The 24,498-nt window shown below is 43.3% G+C and overlaps 1 protein-coding gene across 7 annotated transcripts in view; it reads left to right on the forward strand.

The window, feature by feature from the left end:
- sulf1 (sulfatase 1) overlaps window positions 1–24,498 on the forward strand; it is an 86,206-nt gene that overhangs the window by 58,414 nt on the left and 3,294 nt on the right. For 5 of the 7 annotated variants that reach the window (XM_067578761.1, XM_067578763.1, XM_067578759.1 and 2 more), the window contains 17 exons: window positions 4,209–4,509; window positions 4,979–5,218; window positions 5,944–6,095; window positions 8,862–9,031; window positions 11,838–11,988; window positions 12,184–12,359; window positions 12,638–12,766; window positions 13,382–13,438; window positions 15,709–15,835; window positions 18,043–18,256; window positions 18,697–18,943; window positions 19,043–19,139; window positions 19,271–19,365; window positions 19,514–19,591; window positions 20,361–20,533; window positions 20,840–20,982; window positions 21,230–21,353. In XM_067578761.1, the coding sequence (XP_067434862.1) occupies window positions 4,335–4,509; window positions 4,979–5,218; window positions 5,944–6,095; window positions 8,862–9,031; window positions 11,838–11,988; window positions 12,184–12,359; window positions 12,638–12,766; window positions 13,382–13,438; window positions 15,709–15,835; window positions 18,043–18,256; window positions 18,697–18,943; window positions 19,043–19,139; window positions 19,271–19,365; window positions 19,514–19,591; window positions 20,361–20,533; window positions 20,840–20,982; window positions 21,230–21,353 (2,548 nt within the window). In that variant the 5' untranslated portion in view covers window positions 4,209–4,334. Of the gene's footprint in view, window positions 1–4,208; window positions 4,510–4,978; window positions 5,219–5,943; window positions 6,096–8,861; window positions 9,032–11,837; window positions 11,989–12,183; window positions 12,360–12,637; window positions 12,767–13,381; window positions 13,439–15,708; window positions 15,836–18,042; window positions 18,257–18,696; window positions 18,944–19,042; window positions 19,140–19,270; window positions 19,366–19,513; window positions 19,592–20,360; window positions 20,534–20,839; window positions 20,983–21,229; window positions 21,354–23,599; window positions 23,634–24,498 lie in introns of all 7 variants that reach the window. The other 2 variants (XM_067578764.1, XM_067578765.1) reach the window with 1 other exon arrangement.

Consider the following 24,498-nt stretch of genomic DNA (forward strand, 5'->3'; position numbering starts at 1 on the left):
ATGTTCAGCTTTACTCTGTGCACAAAGCACAGCTGTCTGTGTAGCCATACCAAATAACTGAGCAAAGCTGTATGTGCCAAAGAGGGGCAAGTGAAAGAGCTGTTTTTTGCAAGTAAAGAAGGAGAAGAAAAACCCTTTACTATCTTGAAAGTAAAGATTAGTAGGGTGTTGAGGTGCGCTAAAAGTTCCTTGTGTTGATGGCCATTAATCTGAAAATTGCACATCTTTTATGTATCTGGCAGCTGTGTGTCTGAAAACTCCATAGTGGCCTTTTTGTTTCAGTCCTTTGAACCCCTGGGCATTTTACGTTCCTCCCATCCATCCCCAATATTCCTCCCCCAGCTTAACCATGATGAGTACAGTAAAGGCTCATTTAAAGGGTCATTAGTGCTAATCCTCCAAAACAATGAGGAAGGAGAAACAATGTGCTCCCTAGTCCTCTGACTCTGTCCAGGAATAAAGACCTCTTGTCTGGTCCACAGATGTATAGAAGAAGCCTGTTCTACTTATATCATACTGGATGGCGTAAATAAATAAACTCATTCAAAATGAACGGTTTATGAAAATGACATGAAACATTATTCTCGCAGAGGGTTCTCAAGGGCTTTCTGAAATTGGCAACATGCATTTTACAGAGGAGGAAGAAGCAGTGGCAACAACAGAAGAGAGATTCAGAAGCCAACTATGTAATAACTTTCAGATTTCAACATATTGACTCATATTGTTTATTGTATTTCTTATGTCCGAGTTCCTTCTCATGAATACATCCAGAAATGTTTAGAGTTGGATATAATGGCTACATTTCGTGCTGCTCATCACTAAGTGCGCTTGAATGTCTGGATAACATTTTGTCAAGTGTCCGCACGAAACAAAAGCACTCAAAAATGACACACTGTTCCAATTCAATACACTTATGCAGTTAATCCTACTAAATGATAACCAGCTATGATTAAAGCAGTATTTTAACTGTCTATTCTGGACAGTTTAAGTATTGTTTGAATTTAAATTGGAGCAAATCTTGTTTTTAATAAACATATGCATAGATTTTTAAGTAGTTAGCCACTAGTCTTGTGGCAAAGTCAGTTGTCTTAGGCATTCTGACAGAAGCAGAGTCCCATTCATGTTGAACTGTTTTTTTAGTGTTTAACTGTCAGACTCAAAGTACGTGAGGAAGGAATGAATGTCTTAAGGGAATTATAATTATAGTGGTGAGTAAAGTCATTCATTTTTTTTGTAATTTTCCACCATATGAACAGGAAACATGCTAAATGTGCCATAGGTCTGATTGCAACCAGCCAACTGCCATCAGCCCTCCTCCTGCGCTACAAACTAATCTCCACACATCAGCACTTAGCTGGTCATTTCCTGTAGCGACTGTGTGCCCTATGTGTCATATTAACATGAGAAAGTCAAGAGTAGTGAGGATGCTACATCAATAAATAATAGAGGTGTTTCCTTTGATGAGCGGTGACTTTGAGATGGACAGCTGTTAAATGATCCAGGGGCACCTTTGGCAGACAGAGAGCTGCTAGAAATCCTTTCGCTCATAAGCGAACTTCAGATGACCCGGGGAGGAAAGTGGATCAGGTGAAATTAAGTTAGGATGAGAGGTAACCTAAAGGACAAGGGGAGGTGGTGCTCTCGTTTATGGCAGCAGCTGTGTCGTTTTGCCTTAGTAACTTCGGGCCACATCCCATCGGTCGTTATGCGTGGCACTTTATTAGCCCTGCCATCTCGCTCGTTTCAGACAGTGTGGCTATTGATACCGTTTTAGCTAACCGCATCAGCACCACAAGGTTTGTATCAGATTCCACAATGAAGTTTCTTGTCTGTTTTCTCGCTTCTCTAAGTCGCAAGAAGAGGGAACCATCGGCATGTAAAATTAAATTTGTGTTGGGTGCTAACATTTCATTCCAGGTCTTCCACAGCTTGACAGAAATAGAGACCTGAATTTTGTCTAGATTTGGACTGCATCTAGTATTGTTCCTGGGAAGCTTTCACATTTATGTAGGAGGACTTGGACCCTCAAAGCAGGAATATGTGTTTTTGTGGGAGAGAGACTTGTGTGTGAGTGTCTTATGAGTTCCTGCGTGTCACCATATGTTTGTACAGTAGTTTGTGTTGTGTGGGTAATTCACTGTGAGGTTCTGTGCACTCTTCCACCCTGTGCTGGAGGGGTGTTTGTCCAAACGGCGCCAATGTTTGCACAGGGCTGTCACGATGACTGGGCTGGCTGGCTCGGACACTGCTCGTCTGGAACGCAGGACAGACCAAAGTGCTCTTAAAGCTCTATCTGAAGGTCTGCTTATCACAGTTGTCATCTAACTGGAGGACAAGCAGATAAGCAATGAAGAACAAGTCCAAGAGCGTGAATTTTTCTCACATATCTGCCCAAATCTGTGATTGGATGATGTGTTGCTGGGAGATGGTGAAGATGATTTGTAATGGTGTTATCTTATGCAAGGACATGATCTGTTTAACACTTCACTGGGAGTAGGGGTTTTCGTTTGTTGATGCTTTTCCTCTGCTTGTGTTTTTGTGTGCTCATGTATATTCTAGTAGGACAAATATATATCAGTATGGACAGTATATACAATGGTATACAATGATACAACATTTGGTAGGCCCTTTAACTTATCATCCCTTTACTGACTTCTACCATCTACACCATCTGAAGACTTCAGATTATTGAGAAAAATTCTTATTCATGTGACTGAAGCCATTTTCACCAAATCAACATGGTACATTAATACAGAAAATACTTTGCATTTCACCCTTTTAAAAATGTTGATACACTTTTCCAAAGTGGCTTCCATTACGCACCGGACGCCATAATGATCATTTATTTTAAATTACAGCTTTTATTCTTTGCCAATTGGGACCGGACCTTTTGTGGAAATGAGGGTAAGGGCGGAGCCACCCAGTGGGGTTTGACCAGGCTCAGGTGTCACAGACCTGCTATTTGTTTTCAGGCCATTAACTCAGAATAGGGAGCAGTATGGTGCCACTCAGTGGGATTGCTGTCCATAAGGCAATGATGGAGTACTCATTATTACATCGTCATGGTTCATCTCACACCCACAAGCCTTTCCTTCACATACATGATTGTTCCTGAATTTTACCTGCTAATTTGAATAATTTTGGCATTTATGCCTAGTTGTATTCTCTTCTCGAATAGCACCTGTGCACTTAATCTTGTAAAGACAGTAGATTTATGGATTTATATTTGAAATTCATCTAAACAAGTGTGATCTCTCTATTGGTGACAGCATGAGGATGGAATTGCTTGAATGTGTTACCTTGAGGTTTGTGAGAGATTTGGGTTAACACTAATATAAATTTTACACTGGTCACTGGTATTTAGGCAAAAGATATGGAGACTTTTAATGACCAACCATGACATTGTAAGTGAGCAAGAGGCTGCAAAGTGCTATGATGACTCAGAGGTAATCTGTGATTGGCGACAGTGGCACTGGGGTTAATGTAGCGGAACCCTCTCCCCGCCCTCCGTGCCCCCTAACCCCCTCCCCCCTAGTGTGGACCCATCCTCCCCACCGGCCCTCTGTCACGCTTGACTCACCAGGGGGTGACTTTTGAGTGACAGGTGGAAGGTGGCCTGCAATTGGCCGACACAGGACAGTGGTTGTGGGTGTTTGAGTGCGGACAGCCAATGGCGAGGTCTCAGCACAGTTGAGCTGAACAACAGCTCTCCAGTGGAGATGGAGAGTTTCCGTGTGTGAGTGTGTGTTATCTGAAACAGAAGGAGAGAGGGAAAAACAGAAGAAAAAAGGATATTATGAGAAAAGACCAAACAAAATGAGACTCGCTAGATTCTCTGAGGTGAGATCTGTGCTTCTGGATCTTCACTGCTCTTTTGTTTTTTAAAATGTTTTCATGGGTTGCTATGATCTTGTTGGGTTTTTTTTTTCTAGTTCAAGTCAGGAGAGTTTATATTCAGGGATTTTCTTTTCAGGAGAGAGTATTGATTTCAGTCAGCATGTAACATATGTTGGAAATGTTAGTTAAATTATCCTTGGTGGACCACCAAAGACTTAAAAGAATTCCTAGAGGGAAGCTGGGCTTTTCATTGTCTGTCTGAAAGTATAATGCAAATCACTATTTTACCACTTTGAAACTGCCTACTCTATTCCGCTTGTTTCCCTCTGTTCCTCATTTTAATGTCTCCATGTGTTTTCTCTCCTTCACAGTCGACCACGGCTGCGAGAGCCACACGGGTGTGAGTGAGTGGCCTGGCTGGACCTCTTCCATCCCTCCCCTCATCTCTCCATTAATTCTCCCATCTACCCACCCCGTCTCCTGCCGTCTTGGGCACCATGCTGATGCTGTGGCTGGCCTGGTTGGCCCTGTTGTCTCCGGACTGGGCTCCGGGCAGCATGGCCTTCACCACTACCAGGGCTCAAGGCCTCAGGGGTCGCATCCAGAGAGACCGCAGAAACATCCGGCCCAACATCATCCTCATCATGACTGACGACCAGGATGTGGAGTTAGGTAAGGCTGGCACTCTTCCTGGTCTTCCTGGAATTCTGTGGGCCCTATTTACTTTTCACCTCGGCCCTGTTTTTTTTTTCTCCTATTGTTTCTTACATTAATTTATTTAATTCTTTCTAATTTTCTCTCTTACTGTGTCCCCATGAATTTCTTTGTCTTTCTGGATATTTGCCTGAGGATTTATGTGGTCTTCCTCTACACATTAAATATTAAATAGAGGCCATAAGCAGAAGCAGAATGACCATCTGGACTATTAACTGAGTGAATTATAATTATTTTGTTACACAATTCTGTAAGAAAAGATCAACTAATTTAATGAGCACTGTGTTTATCCATTTGAAAATAATGTAAATATATGTTTTTGTCATTTTGAAAGGGCAACACTTGATATTGTGCGTATTGGCTCAGCCTATTTTTATACTACCAACAATGTGTGTCACAAAATTGACCTCCATTCCTTGTCCTCCAGGTTCTCTACAGGTCATGAATAAAACCCGTAAGATCATGGAAGACGGAGGCACTAGTTTCACCAATGCCTTTGTCACCACACCCATGTGCTGCCCGTCACGTTCCTCCATGTTGACGGGCAAGTACGTCCACAACCACAATACCTACACCAACAATGAGAACTGCTCCTCCCCTTCCTGGCAAGCTCAGCACGAGCCACGCTCATTCGCTGTCTACCTCAACAACACCGGCTACAGAACAGGTTAGTTTCACGCACGCCTACATACACTCATTCAGACCCTTGTGTATATGCAATAATCAGCACTGAAGGCCTGCTGTATGTCCACCAAAGACCTCTTAATGTAGCGCTGGTGTTTTCTCATGATTTTTCATGGGAAAGTAGCACTTCTCAGGTTATGATAGTTCACCTCCAGTGCATGTCATCTCACTTTCAGCCAAGATACTGTCAGTCACTACCAGCCCCAATGTCCTTCTGGTCTCTCTCTATATTCACTTGTGCTAGTCAATGAAGATTTTTACAGCAAGCTAGACTCCACTGCCCTGCCTGGCTGTCTGCTGTGAGAAATGCAAACATGGTGAGCGTGCCAGGTCGCTGTCGTGTCTCATCAGACAGTGTCTATGAGAGTGATGGGCAGGCGTTGGACTGGGCAGCTCAGTGGGGTCCTGTGGGCTGCAGCACGGCCTGCGGTTTTCGAGCTGATGCGTGAGTCTGCAATTAGCCTTCTCCGGGACAGGCTGGCTCCCTGCCCAGCCTATCCGAGAATGCTGTGCAGTGAAGCCAGGGGAAAAAAGAGACAAGCAAAAAATATATGGGTCTCACACATACATGCGCACAGAGAGAAACTCACACAGACACTCAAAATTAAGTTTTTCACAGGTATAGGCAAACAAAGAAAACATGCATTGTTCACCTAAGATTATACTCTATACTAAAAGAGGGTTCTCTTCTCTCTTTCTCTTTTGCAGGCTTCTTCGGCAAGTACCTCAATGAGTACAATGGCAGCTATATCCCACCTGGGTGGCGTGAATGGGTTGGATTGATCAAAAATTCCCGCTTCTATAATTACACTGTCTGTCGGAACGGTTACAAGGAGAAACATGGCGCAGAATATGCCAAGGTATGTGCTCCCATAATTTCTAAAAAGGGACCATTAACTCAATCACTCATTTGTTTTCCCTTTATGACCTAATATAAAGACTTCGCCTGACAAATTGCAGGTTCCACTTCACTTATAAATACAGACAGTGAAGCACTTCACTTATCTCAGCGCTGTGATCCAGGCTGGCAGGAATTCTCATTCGAGAATTAAAGGGAATGAGTTGACTTGAGCTGGCGTCTCCTCTTTCTGCAGCATCCCTTTATTATGACACACCTTAACTCAACATTTAGACACTGTAAAATTGAAGCATCTTTATGAGAAGCCAAAGTTGCCCGTGATAAATACCACCCTGCACTTGTTTTTGTCTCCCTCTCTGTCTGTCGACCTGTCTCCTCCTTTTCTTTGTCCCACCATGAATTTCTGCTGAATAATTTTCTGCTAGAGTAACACAGTAAAATGGAAGGGAAGAGTCACTTTGCCACACTCAGACTCCAAAGATGAACACTGTGGTTGCTCTGTCTTTTTGTGGCTCTGAATGGCATCAGTCATCAATCTTCCCTGAATGTTTTTGTTAGAGCTGTCAGTTTGTTTTCGCGGCTCCATGCCAATATCTTCCCAGGTAGCGTAGTCCTGGGGACATGAGGAATCCATGAGGTGTTTTTATAGTTTGGATACATGTCAAGTTTCAAGATGGCCTGCCCAGAAGATGGGCAAACAAATGTTTGGACTGCTATTCCTCTGCCAACTTGGATGGAAGTGTAATGTTACCCACAAGTTGAGGCCTAGGTGTTTACAGGACATGGGCTTGGTCAGCAGATTGTGGTCTATAACCAAATGGACACTCTATTTGCTATTTACTGCCAAAAAACATTAACCTGCTGTTACCACCATGACAACCACAACTCCTCTTTTTAGACTCTCACAGGGTGAGAGGGTCAGGTTATTCCGCATAGAGTGCAGCGGGCACACCAAGTCATTGTGATTTGATGAGACACTTGCCCAGTGATTTCATTCAATTAGGTCCCATCTGATTTTCCATCTGTAGGAGGATGAGTTCATTGAGGGAAAGGTCTTTGTCAGAGCCCTTTTGTGTGAAACTTAGTTTGAGGATATGACTCATAGACTTTGTTTCTTCAAATACACAGTCCACAGCAGCAGACAACTATCATAAAAATCCAAAGCAGCCTGGACTGCAAGCCAAAGGTGATATGTTGGTGTCATTAATGCTAACACATATTTCCACCACTCAGAAATTGAGCAGCTTTGAATCAACAGACAACTCCTCGCATACAAATCTTGCAAATTCAAAGCCACAGCATCCTGCTGCAATGACAGCCAAACCATGTAGGTTGTTATAAGACTTAAAATGGGAGAATCACAAATTAGATGAATGAATGTTGTTGTGAAATGAAACCGTGTGAATGAGTTCTCATTACGTGACTTACTACTAATCAGCTCCAAAAGCTTCTGGGAAAAGTGATACTCTTCACCTCCCTGACCTTTTTATAGCTGTTGGCCAGGCATTCTCCATGACACCATCACTTCCTTTTGACCTGCCAGAGCCCTGAGCAGCAGTGGCTCAGACTTTGGAGAGCTGGCAACACTGAAAAAACAAGTATGGCAATGCTTTGCCATGTGCACGCAATCACCAGCCGCCAGGCCATTAAGACTTGCCTGGCTATAAAGCCTATTAATAGGGACAGGATGAATCAGCCAAACCCACTTCTGACATTTCAGGGAAATCACCCTTTACCCTTTCATTCTGAATCTGGCACTCCCTTCCGTATGTTTTATGCCAGGCAACAACAGCGGCATGCCAAAATGCAGGTAGAATGGCTGATCTACGGTTGGAAACTTGGCAAATACTATTGTGATTTTAGTTCAGGGTGCGACCTACGGTATATTTAAAAAAAACAGAAACGACACCACGCCTAGAATAAAGGTTTTGATAAAATGTAACGCCTGCTGGTTGTTTGATGTGTCAATTTCACATTTCCTGAGCCTAAGTCCTTTACAGGAAGTTAGAGTGAGTTTCATTCGGTTGTCGTCTGCTTGCCCATTCCACTAAAATATGAAAAACAGAGTACTCAACGTCTGGGGGACCCTGTGTTTTTCCCATCTACCGTATTGAACTCATCACTCACTGCAGCTCATTTCCCTAGTAATGCCTGAGGCTTATATCCTTTTGAGAGTATTTTCTCTGATTTGTGTGTTCCATTATCTCCCACAGTGAATCAGTGAGATGGAAAGAAAAGACACGTTAAGGGAAACTGGCTAGAATGAAATGAAGTAGGAGAAAGAGAGCGGATAGCCCAGAGAGGAGTAGAGGCTGGGAGCTGTCATAACAACATACCATTTGAGAGCACCACGCTCCTCTCACCATCAAGTGGTGTCACATTCAATAGTGCAGAGATTCACTGATGAGGCAACAGCCCATATACTGTATACACATACACACACAGACTCAAGCACACACACTCACATTTACACGCACACACACACACAGGCGAGCTGCCAGCTGTTGACTCGACAGATTGGTACTGTGTGTACTCAATGGCCCCAGTTCATATCCCCACTGGCCCCTCTCCATTTATTTGAAAATGACTGGATGAGGGAAAGCAAGAGCAACATGTCACGGTGATTGGTTGTGTTGCTTCAAACGAGTTTTATCAATGCTCATGTTGTTTTGCATTTTCCCCAATCCCACCTACACTTTCAGTCCTTTCTAGATCTGATTTTAGCCTTGTAACGTCTAATTATTTCACCGTGGCTCTTCTTTTTCAGGACTATTTCACAGATCTGATCACCAATGACAGCATCAGCTTTTTCCGCATGTCCAAGAAGGTATACCCTCATCGTCCTGTCATGATGGTCATCAGCCATGCTGCCCCTCATGGCCCAGAAGACTCAGCTCCACAGTATGCCGAGCACTTCCCCAATGCTTCGCAGCACATGTAAGTTACACCCAGGCTGGCATTATCACACACTCTCAAATGCACACACTTGCCAGAGTTCCTACGTAGGATTTACAAGTTAACAGAATATGAAAAATTAACTTCCAGGACCCATATTTAGACATTATACACACAGACATTCAGGCAACTGTTGTCTACTGCTATTGGGCTTTTTTTTTAACATCCAATTTGAGTTTTTACGATTCGGTGTACCTAACATTATTACAGTACACCCGCCCCTCAATCCTCAGTGATGACAGGTTTCTGAGAGGCTGCTAGAGCAGACAACTCGGCAAGCGTGAAATCAAAATGATTTATCATTCAAGAATAGCTGGGGCACATACCAGGGAGAAGATCAGGGATGGCTTTTTTTTTACGGAGCACTGCTCTCATGCTAAGCCCACATTGGCCTCCCACAAACTCCCATCGCTGAGTTGAGGCAGCGCTGCAATACTCTGGGTCGTTCCATGGCAACATAACCTGTCATCTCTTGGTGGGCCCTCCAACAGGCTCCCAGGGTGCACTGCTCCACTGTGTGGGGGGAGGAATTGTGTTTTAGAGAAATAGATTTAAGGTTCAAGGGTGCAAGACTGCCAGTTCTTCTCAATATTCTTCTTTCTTCCTCTCCCACTTCCTTCCTCTCACTTTCTATCCCACCTAACATTCTCTTCTGTCTGTTTGCTCTACCTCTCTGTCGCTTTATCTGTATATCTCTGTTTCTGTCTGTGTCTCTATTTATCTTTCCCTCTGTGTCTCCCAGTGTCTTGTCTGTCTCGTTTTCTTGCCCCTTGCCGCTCTCCCCACCCCTCCCTCCCCTCCTGTGTAATTCGCGAAGGACTTCCTGACCCTGTCCATATCAATCAGTAGTTTCTCCCCGTGGCTCCTGGGACGAGAGGAATGCATTGTGTGGTTTGGAACACCCTTTGTGACATTATTAATTTATTTTTAGCTCGAGCCTCCGGGTGAAGGGGGTTGAGCTGGGGCCCGGGGGTGACTAAAGGGGTTGCCCCAGTGATCGTGTGTAGGTGCATAGTGTGCGTGATATGCAGTGTTGTTACTGTAGCAGCAAAGGTGGTTGGCATGAGCGTGTGTTTGTTTTGGTGTTTGTTGACTATACACTTCCATAACAGATATGGAAAATATTTTTTTCACAGGCAGATGTTTGGTAACAAATTGTGTCTTAGATACCATTTTATTTTTCAGCAGCCGCTTCCTATCTTCACATTAGATGCCATATACAACAAGGGAAGAGACTGCGTGGCAGTGAAGGAGGAGACGCCTCATAAATCAAATGAGCGTCTGTACTTTTGACAGCAACAATAGCAGGGGAGGTTTGATGTTAATGTCATTAACATTCCTCACCAAAGGTGTTTTTACCCTGTCTCTTAGACGTAAGCCAAGCATCTGACTCACTTCAAACACTATAGATGTGATGTGGTTTCTGAATGGCATGTGTCTCTGCAGCAGAGAATGAATGGCGTTATTCTGGTCGTAGCTCAACAAGTCACTTTAAGGAATGTTGGTAATCCTCGTGCGTGATGTGTCTATGTCAAGTTTTGCAAGGTCAGGACAGGAGGCATTCTGGGGTGAACATCAGGCCCTGCTGTAATCCAGGGATAATACCGCAAAACACCAACATATATGTGACAGGTGACAGGTGTGACCTCTCCTATGGACTGGCTTCATTCCACTGACCTCTGCATTCCTGGCACCCTGGTGCCCAGGGCCCCATACCTTGGTGGCCCATTGCCCAGAGACAGGTCCCTTTGTGGGGCTTATTAGACCGCCTGGCTAGGTGGGTGAAGAGTTCACCCTGCTCACAAAGCAGGCCTGAGGAGACAAGGGCAAAAGGCAGCTCACTCAATCAGAGCAAAGCAGCTCCCATAACAGGTCTTCATTAAGTATCTAAGTCTTGATACTTTGTCGAGGGGCTGCTTATTCAGGGGTGGAACCTGTTCATGTTAGTTATAGTTTGTTTTAGGAGTAAATCACTTAGAGCAGGATGGAAAATAGACACTGTTTTCTTATTATTCATATACAGTTTCTGCTTTGAACCTTAGAGGCTTTTCAGACACAAAAGTCAACTTCATACAGTAGTCTACTGTATATCTCCCTCCTTTACTTTATTGCTAATAACACGACAGGCAGGTGAACAGCTTCTCAGCTACAACTCCACAAACAAGACTCCTTCTCCTCCCTCTTGCTATTTATCCACTCTTGTTATTCCCCCATTTCAAATGACTATGACTTATTGAGTTTTTGGTCCAGAAGTTGTTGCAAACTTGACTTTGGGGCCTATTATTTTCTTAAGCATGTGCCAACCCTCAAATGACTTGTCTGTGCCAAGAGCGCAGTGGAGCAAGGAGACTCTCGACTCTGTGTGAGGGGAGAGATGGTCGGAGAGAGGTGTGGAAAAACAGCTAAGGTGCTGGCTGCTGAGTATTAAGATATTTCCTTCAACAAACAGAGCAGCTATTGATGCGTGACAAATGCAGTGGACAACTGTGGCACCTGTTACCGGGCAGTAGTTTGTGAAAAATAGCAGACAGCTGTTTTTTGGCGTCTTAAATGGGCTATTTGTAGCTGTTACGTGCCCTGATAACTTGCATGCAGACAGACAAACAAAAAGATTTTCTCACTTGTACACAACTTTATCAGGCACACAGTATAAATGTATGCTCATCAATCCTAACACTAGCATCATAATGGCCTTTCAGGGTGGTGTCAGTATAAAACTCAAAATACAGCCACTGCGTGGCAGTACTGATCACTTGCTGATCTCCTTTCTTCCTCCTGTGTGCCCTAGCACCCCCAGCTACAACTATGCCCCAAATATGGACAAACACTGGATCATGCAGTACACGGGCCCAATGAGACCCATCCACATGGAATTCACCAACTTCCTCCACCGGAAAAGGCTGCAGACACTCATGTCTGTTGATGACTCAGTGCAGAAGGTGAGTTCTTTGTTGAACACTTAATTAATGTCTTATAGGATTTTTAATACCTGCCCCTTTGTAGCATGTTTGTCTATGATTCTCAGTGATCCAAGTTATGGAATATCATTCAAACAGCTTCTTAAGTTCGAAATGAAGGTAATATTTGGGAAGTCCACTATCTATCATCTCATTATCATTTATTTTACCTCCCAGGTTTATGATATGCTAGAGGAAACTGGAGAGCTGGACAACACGTACATCATCTATACAGCAGACCATGGCTACCACATTGGTCAGTTTGGGTTGGTCAAGGGCAAATCAATGCCTTATGACTTTGACATCCGTGTGCCATTTTTCCTGAGAGGACCCAACGTGGAGCCAGGGGCAGTGTAAGTCCCAGGAACTGCTAAAATCCTATTATCAAAGTTCCCAAGCTTTAAAAATGACATTGTTTCCACTTTTTCCAAATGTACTGTGTCATCATCTTGGACAAAGTGAAACATATGATAATGATTTTGAAAGGGCTCCAGAATGCATTCAACTGTTTGTATCTTGTTCTGTCACTCAGTTTCTGAAATGTGATCTTCACTTGTCACTTGATTGTGTTACTTAATATCCTTTTATGTATTTCAGAAGTTTAAGTAAACTGTATGTGTGTGTACTTCAGAAATCCTCATCTGGTGCTGAACATTGACCTAGCTCCCACGATTCTTCACATTGCTGGGTTGGACACCCCTCCTGACATGGATGGAAAGTCCATCCTTAAGCTGCTGGAACAAGACAGGACTGGCAATAGGTTTGTATGGATCCTTCATGCCATGCTGTAATGGATATTACGGTACAGTAATTGCACAGTGTGCATAATATGTGCAACCATCCTATTTGCCATTTGCCATTTGCCATTATTGAGCAAATTTCCATGGCCAGAATGATTGCTTTTGCTCCAGCTGTGCACAAAGTGGGTTCAAGGCAATTTGGCAGATTTTCCTTGGATGTGGGACTTTGGCTGGGACTCACTGAGGTTCTTCTCATGAAGTTTCCCGTAGATTTGTTTGCTAGTTGAATCCTTTGTTTCTCCAGTAAACCCACTGTACTTGTATTGTCCAGTCTGAATGCAAAATTGCTGTCCTTTACAGTTTAGTTTGTGGCATTAAAAAACCACAAACAATTGATATACAGTATCTACATTCAAAAATTAAAAAATAGTCACATTGTGAAAACATTTCTAGAGCAGCACAAAGTACTAGGATAATCCATTTAGTGCTCAAAGAGTATTTGAACCCACAAGGTCTTGAACTTGCTGTGATCAACTTCCATAATGATTTCTAGCTGTGTGTCCAAAACACTGTAGCTGATGGTGAGTGCATAGGCCATACGAATTCCATAAACTTTGTGTGATTTGTTTTCCCAGATTCAAACCCAACCGGAAACCCAAAGTCTGGAGGGACACATTCCTGGTGGAGCGAGGGTAAACTGGAGTTCTTTATTCCCTTTCCACACCACAGACACATCCATGTCATTGCAGAACATTGTGTGTCACACAAACCTGACAAAAACATTTCAGTGAACCCGAAATGTGCGAGGCTCAGTGCACGTTCCCTCTTCCAGCAACACAGCTGCTTTTCGCAGTTATTTGTTATCTGACAGACATTTCCTGACCACAGTCAGCTTGGAAGGCAACGATGGTGGAAGAGGTCGAAATATTCTGAGTTGTTTGGTAAAGCTATAAGCGTCTAGCAAATTATGACAGTTCACGCAAGAGGCGCTGACACATGCGTAACCAGGTCATTTGATCATTTGCAAGAAAAACAAACAGAGGCCTTGTCTTCTGAAGGGGCCTTGCATATATTGAGCGTATGATTGGGGCCCTAAACCTGATTTAGCCTGCTGTTCGCGCACTGGCGGAGACAGACGGAAGATACATTTCAGTAACATGGTAGAGCCAGACACACACAAAATAAACAAAGGCTAGCCAGGCTTAGTATGATGTTACCTGAGGAATGGCTGGAAGGCTCACACTCAATCCACTCACAGGACATGTCACCAGCTCCCCCAGAGTGGAATGCAGCAGCCGCACTATAGCCAACACTCAACTGTTTCCCCGAGACTGTTTTCTTTGTAGTGCACGCGATCACATACAGTGCATGCTCTCTCACAAACCCTGTCAGTTCTTTATTTAACCTCTCTGCTGCCGCCAGATATATGTTGCAGAAAATGATACCTTCAATTTGACAGCCTGCTTTTGTTCACTTAACATGTTAAGCTGTGCTAATGCCAGGGGTACACTGACAGAAACCTGACAACCTGATGAGAAATAATCCCACCAAACTTGTCTTCACATGATACAAGTAGCCAAGCAAAAACAGCTGAAATTAAATAAAAAAAAGAAAGACATGGGGGCATGAGGGAAAAAGAAAGAGGGATAACCCACAAACATTGGTTGAGGCCAGATTGTGCTGGCAGCATGTGTAATGATACTGTATATTACAGTATGTCACGTTCTCCCATACAGCTGCTGTTTTTCTCCACTGTCATTTCTTCACAGTCCCTATTTTTTCCCAAATCTCGCTGGCTTGGCCTTCCCATCTCTTTTCCACTAGTTTGCACATTTGCCAGCGACTGCCTCGACATCTGCAGACACATATCCAACTGTATGAAAGAAGAACGAGTAAGCTCCGCTGCCGCTCATGCAGATCAGTCTCCCGCTGGCATATGTTTGTGTGACAGGACTAGCTGGTCCCTGGACTGCTGTGTATCAAATGAAAAGAGTGTGACCTTTGACCTGTTGGGGCTTTAGCTCTTCTAATCCATTCTTCTATTAATCCACACTGTTTATAAAGGCTGTCTGCTTGTGCGCTTGTCTCTAAATGCTGAGATTAGCCTCCACAGACCTTTCACCGAGGCACAGATGTAGCAGCACACACACAGTAGCTAATGTTTTTTGTGCAGTTCTCTTGCTGCTCATGTGATATGCTCTATGATTTAATATCCTCACATGACCTTACAGTACTGTACCGCTGAGCCTATGAAATTCTGACTGACAGCTGGGACTGACTATGTTGTTTGAGAATCAAATCATCTACGTAATGCAGCCATCGGGGAGTGACATCGATAGCAACTGTTAGCTCTTTAATTGCCCTTGGCTAAAGGCTAGAAACTGCAGCCAAGCTAGTGTGTGAACATTGGCCGTTTTCCCCTGGAACAGTGCGCTACACAGGATCGGACAAGACAACAGGCCTACTCTTGAAGGGGACAGGTTGTTCTTTGCTCTGTTGTCACCGTCATTCTGTCTGTGGGTCGTGAGCAGACAGGCTATGGCAGAGAGCTATGAATAGAGCAAGGGTTACGTGGGTTGGCATGGCTAGAGACTCAGCCAGGCCTTGTGGTGATGGTGGCGGCAGAGGAGATGGGGCAGGGTAGAGGCAGAGTTGAACGTGATGCCAAGCCGAGGTCAAACAGCTTGGCTTGGAGCTGAGTACTGGTGTGAGGCTGAGTGGAGCTCCATGTCTAGACCTTCTGACACACACAGATGCTACATAACTTATCCTTTCATTGGCTACGACATGAGAATCTCACAGGACCGGCAATGACAGAACATAAAAAACAAGAGATACTCCTAAAATGAATAAAACCTGCTCACTTTAGGGCAGTAATAGTTTTATAGTATATTGACTACATGAGTAAGTCAGTTTATTGATAATGATTTCCTCTCATTTGTGTGTCATTGTTGTGTTTCAGAAAGATCCTGAGGAAGAAGGATGACTCAGTGAACACGCAGCACACCAATAGCCTGCCCAAGTACAAGAAGGTCAAAGAGACTTGCCAGCAGGCTGAATTCCAGACACCCTGTGAACAGCCTGGACAGGTACCACGAACACACCCATGTGCACGCACGTTACTTATTTCTGAACACCTTTGTTAAAAGAAAGAAGTTCCCTTCATATCTGTTAAGGAAGGTTTCTTCAAGTTCTTCTCTAATAACAGTAATGTGTACCACTCTTTAAAGTGACCTCTCTACTCCCTGTTGAACTACTCTTGAGAGCCACAACTGAAATTGCCATTTACAGTACATCAGTTGGTTCATAATTGGACCCTTTTGCACTGTTTTGTGGTGTATTCATTTGTTGGTACTTCCCTTTCATGTGTTCCCATTAATTTTCTGGCAGACCAACAGCCAAGTGGTACAGTATGTGGCCTTGGAACAGGCAGACCAGAACAATACAAATTGTTACAAGTTTCAGGTAGCGTTAAATGACCTTCAGCATTTCTGAAGGACTGTCTAATGCAACCCAGATCCATTTTATGGGCACATAAATGTGTGTATGTAACAATCAGTTATTAAAGACAGCAATGGAGCAATTGTAGTTGAGCTCAGCAGTATGTGTTGGAATGTGTGAATGAATGTGAGAGTGTGGGTATAGTATGTGTGCACCTGTAAAAGTGCACAACTGTGTATATATATGTACATATACACATATATATAATGTGGTAGAGGATAAGATTTGGTCATAAATGGTCGGTCTGGCATGATTTAACTTTAACCTTCCAATGAGCAGCCTGTGGAGTGTTTCTTAGAAAATTACGGGGGAAATGGTACTCACTACTTCTTAAATTTTTTTTCTACTTCCACTTACTGTAGCTCTGTAGGACAAGCCAAGGGGAGAGCATGGATCAATATCTGGGTGTATTTGATCAGCAATGTATTTTTATGCCTTTATACACCAACTCATCTCTGGGTCACAGAAAAATAAACTTTCCTGGAGCATTGTAGTTTAAGGAGTCTTCAACAATGATATTAAACCTCAGTCTTGGACCAGATTTCACTTTGAATGAGAGACATTTCGTTTTGAAAAGCCTTAATAGTTACTGCCTTTTGAGTAAGACCACATCATCTTGGTTCAGACAGACCAGATTTTTCTTTGAGCACAGCCTCTGTTGTGTTTTTGTCACAGAACTGTTGCGGTCCTTTGGATTCGATCATGTGATAACGTTATGGGTTTGTTGTGGGTATACCAGATTTACTCACCAGGGACATGGAGCAACCTCTGTTACTGTATGCTTTCGGGATACATGACAATGTGGGTGACTTGCGGTACTTGGGGTCTTTCACCTACCACTCATGTTTCAGCTCTCATGTTCATCCATGTCTGCTTCTAACTAACCACTCCTCCACTCCTCTTCAGTTTCCCATTCATCTCTGCAGGCCTGAACTGCTGCAGCGTTACTGCTGTGCCTTAAAAGCACTCACAGGAGGGAGGGTGCAGGAGAGGGGTAAAGAAAGACAGAGATTGTTTTCATCCCCTAGTGACAATACATCTTTCTCTCCCTCACTTCTTGTCTAATGCTGATATAACAGCTCTGTTGGGCTGTAAGCTCTTCGTCACTATATGAGCCTTCCAAAAGAAACCTGATCTGCCTTATGGCCCTTTGTTTGGACCCTCGTTCCCACACTCACCACTGATCATCTGCACGGCGCTCTGCAGATGTGTCTCTTCCATTTATGCAAGGCCTAACCAGCGGCACTACTCAGCAATTAGCCTTGACTTTCTTTTCCTAGTGGGAATGGATGTTGAGAAAGACACAAAGGATGTAGGAGAGTGCGTGGGTATGTATTTACACAATTATACTGGTGACGCACTTGGCGCAGACATAACCAGTGTGAGAGTGATAGGGGTTTCCACTTTGTTTTCAGACACCAGACAGACCCACTTCTTCTCATGTGGCCATTTTGGTTTATCTTTCCTGCTTCTTTTGGATGCCACTCTTTCCCACAGACTAAGATTTGCCTGATACGTCTGTCAGAAGCATGTGTTTCTCAGGGAGTTTCCAAAAACAGTGGCTCTGTCTTGAAATCTGACATTAAGTTTTTCATATCGTTAAAATCTATAGTACTTATTAGCTATGCCACAAAATCTGTTCGTTATACCATGAGGAAAGTTCTTAAAGGGATCGAGGACACTTGATAGTTGTAATGTCTGGAAATCCAAATTAAATAAGGAGCGGGAAAACTTGAAAGACTTCATGAGGGAAAATTAATTCTCCCTGTTTGTTTCTACTTTGTCGCGTTGGCAGAAATGGCACTGCGTGGAGGAGATCACAGGAAAGTGGAGGATACAGAAGTGTAAAGGTGGCTCAAAAGAGGGCTCCAGGAAGAGGGCCCGCAGCCTGAAACCCCGCAGCAGTTATGACAACCGAGAGAGGGGCTGTGACTGTGGGGACAGTCTCTACAAAGCCACCAGGACGGAGCGCCGCTCCCACAGACAGTTCTCTGCTTCATCTGGCCAGCGTGAGTACATGTGGATAGTATAGATTTAACACACTTATAAAGATTACGGTCACTCTGTTCTTTAAAAAAGGCCTAAAAAACTTTCTATTCAGGTAGGCTTTTTCATCTAAACTCTTATTACTATTTTCTTTATATTATGTATTTTATAAGTGTGGTACAAATTAAATGTTATTATTATTATTAAAAAGCAAGCATACTGTAACAAGTCCTGGAATTTGTTCTGTGGATGTTGCTTTGTCTGTGATGTCGGGTTTGTGGTTTAGAATGGTTTGATGCCCTCTAGTGTTGCTTGGAAAAGGTGTAACTTAGGTATGAATATCTAATAAAGCTCAAAGATGCACTCTGGAATTGGCCCCACTTGTTAGGAGAAACAGTCAGGTTGGACTGAAATAAGTTAAATTTGCTGCTTGATTAAGTTTGTTTTCTTAAATCTTTTACAGGTTTTCGTCCACGTTTTGTCCACACGCGACCTACCAGGTCTCTTTCTGTTGAGTTTGAAGGTCAGATATACGACATTGACCTGCAAGCAGACGATCAGTCAGCTGTCCGCCGCCGTGTCATCTCAAAGCGTCACCACAACTCAGAGGACCCAGAGTTCGACTTGGGGTCAGATGACGGATCAGAGGAAATGCTAGCAGATGATACCAACGCTGTAGGATACCCCAACTCTCTAAAAGTTACCCACAAGTAAGTAGGCAGCCTCCTTAATGACTTCACTTCTAACTTGCATTTATATGTCTCTCAAAAAGAGCAGTGTATGACAGTTTTTTTTTTCATCTTTTTCAGGTGTTATATCTTGATGAATGACTCTGTTCATTGTGAAAGAGAAATCTACCAGTCCTCAAGGGCCTGGAAAGACCATAAGAGCTATGTGGACCAAGAGGTGAGTACATAACTCTGGCACTCACACACCACACACACACCCTCTTCAGGTTTCTCATTTTGTCAGAGGTCAGGAATTTGTCAGAATAGCCATGAAACAAATGTAAGAATTTGTTGCTTATTTCATTCCAGATTGAAGCACTTCAAGACAAAATCAAAAACCTCCGGGAAGTAAGGGGCCATCTGAAGAGGACACGACCAGACGAGTGTGACTGTGGAAAGAGGGGGTCAGTCTTCCTTCTGTTTGACTTCAAAAATACTTTTCCTCCTCGTGTTATTTCCATACAGGATATAAGTTATCTTCAGCTTGTTTTAGGACTCTTTTGGAATCAGTGGATAAATAGTTTTCTGTCTGGTCTCTCTCTCTGTTTTTAGCACCAGCTATTTTAACAAAGGAGACAGAAACAAGGCAGAGAGACTGAAAAACAGGAATGATCAACTCCATCCGTTTAAGTGAGTTTCTCTTCCCATCTATTTATGGATTTTCCCCATTTAGTGTAATCCATCTCCTTATTAATTACTATAATACTAACTATGACTTGCAACTGACTAAGTGTGAAAATATTGTATCTTATGATGCTGTTTGACTGTACGTTATTGCTGGATATCTGCATGCAAGCTCACCTTCATTTAGATGACTTTGTAGATCCCAGTTGACAGCATGTGTACCGTGATGTATTGATGATTTTTGTGACCTTAAAGCACAAATGGGTGTCTAAGAGAAGCATGTCATCTAGAAATTTTTATTGAGTATTTTGTCCTTCAGTGGAGTTTAAATGACAAAGCAGATGTATGGCCAGGGACCTATTTTATGTGTGTGTGTGTGTGTGTCTGGAAGTGATTCAGTCGCATGGAAAGATAGAATGACTCAACAGAGAGGAAATCAGTCAATCCCTCAAACACAGTGATCAACTTGCACCAGGAAACATTGGGAACACATTATGCCAATACAAAGCAGCTGGTTTTTTGCAGTGCCTGTTGTGTGTTTAGGCAGAGAGGAAGAAGGGACAGTGGCTAGAATATCATCCCAGAGAAAATTGGACATGGTAAGAGCTTAAACATGAAAGTAAACAGACTGTCGTATCCTGGCATGGTCGATGCCTGCTGGAAGTCCCCGTCCAGATCTTCCCACCGCTGGTTGCTGGCACCAGAATGGGGAAAAGGGCTGATGTCATCTTTGCATCGCGCTGTTTTGTAATTCGCTCACGTTTCTGTGCAACAGGGAGGCTGCGCAGGAAATAGACGGGAAGGCCCAGTTGTACAACGAGATTCGCAGAAGGAAGAAGGAAAGGAAGGAGAAGAAACGGCAGAGGAAGGGAGACGACTGCAGTCTGCCTGGCCTTACTTGCTTCACACATAACAATGACCACTGGCAGACCGCTCCCTTCTGGTCTTGTATGTATATTCACTTAAAGATCCTTGCAGTGCAGTACAATTTAATGTAGGAAGCGCGTTGTGTAGACCATGTAACAATGTGATTACCAGTATGTAGCGACACTGCAGCTCTTTGGCTGCGAATAATGACACTCATTGTCATTCACTCATTCATTTTAGCCTATACTTCCTCAATCTCTTTATTCATTTAATCTCATACACATTTTTTGTCTTTTAAATGTGAAAAGTAATTATTTGTAACGTCTGTTCAGTGATTTGTTTGTAGCGCCAGTTGACAAAAATGACCGACTCTCTGTTATTGTCTAGTGGGTGGATTCTGTGCGTGCACCAGCTCCAACAACAACACCTACTGGTGTCTGAGGACCATCAATGAGACCCACAACACACTCTTCTGCGAGTTTTCCACCGGCTTCCTGGAGTACTTTGACCTCAACAGTGACCCCTACCAGGTGGGTGAACATCTGTCTGCAGTCAGGCTCCTTATATGTGTCTGTCTGCTTTCTTTCTCGAAGAGTTTTCATTGGCGGCTGCATTGTAAAACTTGCTCTGCCCATAAAAGTTCACGTCTTGTCGGTCATTTAGAACCTTTTTTATGTGGGAGTGGTGACATGCAGTTTCATCCTCCTCTTTTTTTTTGTAGACATATACACTTCCAAATATACCATTATGACACTAAAATAAGATTTTCTTGTGCAGCTGACCAACGCGGTGTATGCAGTGGATCGGGACGTACTGAACAGTCTCCACGCACAGCTGATGGAGATGAGAAGCTGTCAAGGGTACAAGCAGTGTAACCCTCGCCCCAAAGGCTTGGATACAGGTAAAAACTCTTGATTTCAGCCCTTTTTATCGTTCCTACCTACTTGTCCTGAAATGTACAATGAGATGGACGGACAAACAGACTGGTACACTGGGTTTAGCTGTAGTTGTTATGCCAACAATGACTGAAACAGATTTTACACACAGAAGAATTAGATTGAAGCTGAAGCTCGGATGAGTTTATGTGAGGGACAGATAATGGATGAATTGGAAATTAAAATTAATACTGTGAGAGGAGTAGTAACAGTCACACTGGTTTGGGTGTATCCTGTAAAATTTCACTCTAGTCTTCTGCTCTGTTCTGAATCTGTTTCAGTCTCAGTGGTGTGTTTGCACATATCTGCATGCTGCATGTGTTTGTGATGAATGCCAACGTTTCAGGTGGAGGTCGAGGAATCATCACTGAGACTCGTGTGGCCTTTGTTTGATGCGTGTTTGATGTTTTCTTCATGATGACACTCACATGCACACACACACTCTGACCTCTCTTTCTCATCCCAGCACCTTCCACTCTCCTGGAAGATGTTTCCCGTCAATGTGCGCCAGGATTTTTACGCCTCCACGTCTGGTGACACCCGTGGCTGGAGGCGTTATGTTTTCTGGTTGTCCGTACATCCCATTCTCGTGAACACGATACCTCAGAAAAGCCTTGAGGGAATTTCTTCAAATTTGGCACAAACGTCCACTTGGACTAAAGGATGAACTGATTAGAATTTGGTGTTTAAAGGTCAAGATCACTGTGACCTCACAAAACATGTTTTTGGTCATAACTCAAGAATTCATATGCTAATTATGACAAAGTTCCACACAAATGTCTAATAGGATAAATATAAATGATTTTATATCCAAAAGGTCAAAGGTCAACTTCACTGTGTTCTGAAAAAACACATTTCTGGCCATTATTCAACACCGTAACTGTGCTGCTGTGTTGAAGATATATGTGAAGCGTCCACGTTTTAGAATTTGTAGCGTCTTTGTAGCAACATCCATATCTGAAACATCGTCTGCTGTCATGGCAACAACCTTGTGTTCTGTCAGAATCAGCTTTATTGGCCAAGCATGTGAACACATACAAGGAAAATACACTTAATACCTTTTATTAAACTCCTTCAAAGTTTTCACTACAAATTTTATATGAGTCTGGACAGACATGGATGTAAACTGCGACTTGACTGGTTGGCGGAGACGCACAACCGCAAGGCAGTATTTCTAGTTTTCTTTTTTAATCCAGCTTTTTGAAATATTGCATACACAGTCAAAGTAAGGCTGTGTTATAGCTGTGTGTCCTTGCCATCCTCCCCTTCGTGACTCACTGAGTGTTAGAGATATTATTTGGAGGATGCTGTCATCACGGCAATTGAGGCGGTGATTTTATTTGAGCTTGTCATGCATCACCGCTATAATCAGCCGCAATATATATTTTTTTTCCCTCCACCACATGGTCCAAGCATCCCCGAGAGCAGACTTAGTAATAGAAGTGGTTAATAAGTAATGTAATGATGATCTAAGCCTGTAAGGCCGAGCTGTGTGGCATGAGCTGGCTGCATTTGTTTATGTCCCGAGGATAAAAATTTCATGTCTGTAATTAACAGCTGGAAAGTGGAGCACTGGAGCGGCCAAGCTGCTCCGAGAAAACTGATTGTGTTGCAGTGCTGGCATGCTGGACTTGTCAAAACCATGCCAGCACTTGTCACGTAGCAGCCTAAAATCTCTTACTTGCACTGGCTGCCCTTGCTTGAGTAAGATGCCAGCTCTGCAGACCAGTCAAATAGCAGTCGCGGTTACATCAAGTGATATTTTTGTTGGAAAAGTAGATTATTAAACGGTGAAATGGACCTAGCAGTTACTCGCAATCTATTTCTTGAATGTGACTTAACCATCATTATCACCTGACTGGATAACCGTGTGTATTTTGTTTTGAAAGGGCAGACCCCGTTGAACTCTCCACCCCTCAAACCACTCGATTCTGATCCTCATCTCTCCATTCAGCCCAATCATATGACCTTTAAACCCCCCCCCCCCCCCTCCTTTCCCCCCCCACCCCTCCATTCATATCTCCAAAACTCTTTTCTCCTCATACTCATTCCTCCCTTCCTCCTTCTGATCATCCAATAATCGCATTTCTCCATAGGGAGGTAGCAGCTGTGCATGAAGAAATCTTCAGTGTGAATGAATCTATTTATTTTTCCCTCAACATCTCCTTGAATCAAAACATTAACAATCGATTGCTTTTATTTTTCCGATCAGGAGGTAAAGATGGAGGAAGCTATGAGCCACACAGGTATCCACCAATTTTTGTTTCTCTTCAGTGGCTTTTTTTTCTTTAACACCTGCATGGGCCGAACTGCCTCATTCCCACTAATACCCATCCATGGAGTGCCGGCGCTTGAATCTGTGGCTGCATGCTGGGGACATGCTAACAAATCATAACAGATGATTTTTTTTTTTTTTTCTCCATTAAAGCAGCTTCATTTGTTTTCATCTCTGTGCACACAATCTTGTCTTCACTTTTATCTGCTGTGTAACATCAGTCTGCAACTGTTTAAACATAAAATCAGCATATTTTCACACCTTTTGCTTGAGAGCGCAACATTTCTAGCAGTTGTCCATATTGAAATATAAATATTTTTAGCTATTCTTAGGATAGCATGGCTACAATCATTTAGGGAGGTGCTGAATATGTGCTTCTACCCGAGACCCATCCAAGCATCAAGTGCACGTGAATGACAATGCATGACACTGTATCATCCCCCTTCATGCATCACATTCTACATGAACGCTAAAGGGAATAGCTCGACATTTTGGGAAATCCATTATTCATCATTCCTTGCCGAGAGTTACATGAGAAGATTGATAAGAAGAGATTGGTTGAAAGATCTTCTCATCTAACTCTCGCAATAACGTGAATAAGCATTTTTTTCCCCCCAAAATGTGGAACTATTCCTTTAACATCACCCTCCATGCCCTGCCAGCCATATCCACAAATAAACACAGTCATCACATCATGTGCCATTATAACCTGACATTCAGAATACCTCTCATGTTTGCTCACGGCCATTAGCTAGCGGTAGTGTGGACACTTGAGTTGCTGTGACCTCTCTGTCCTCCCACTGACCTCTGCCCTTTTGACCTCTGTTTCTGGCACC

This window comes from Thunnus thynnus, chromosome 21 (genome assembly GCF_963924715.1).
Source record: "Thunnus thynnus chromosome 21, fThuThy2.1, whole genome shotgun sequence".
Classification (NCBI taxonomy): domain Eukaryota; kingdom Metazoa; phylum Chordata; class Actinopteri; order Scombriformes; family Scombridae; genus Thunnus; species Thunnus thynnus.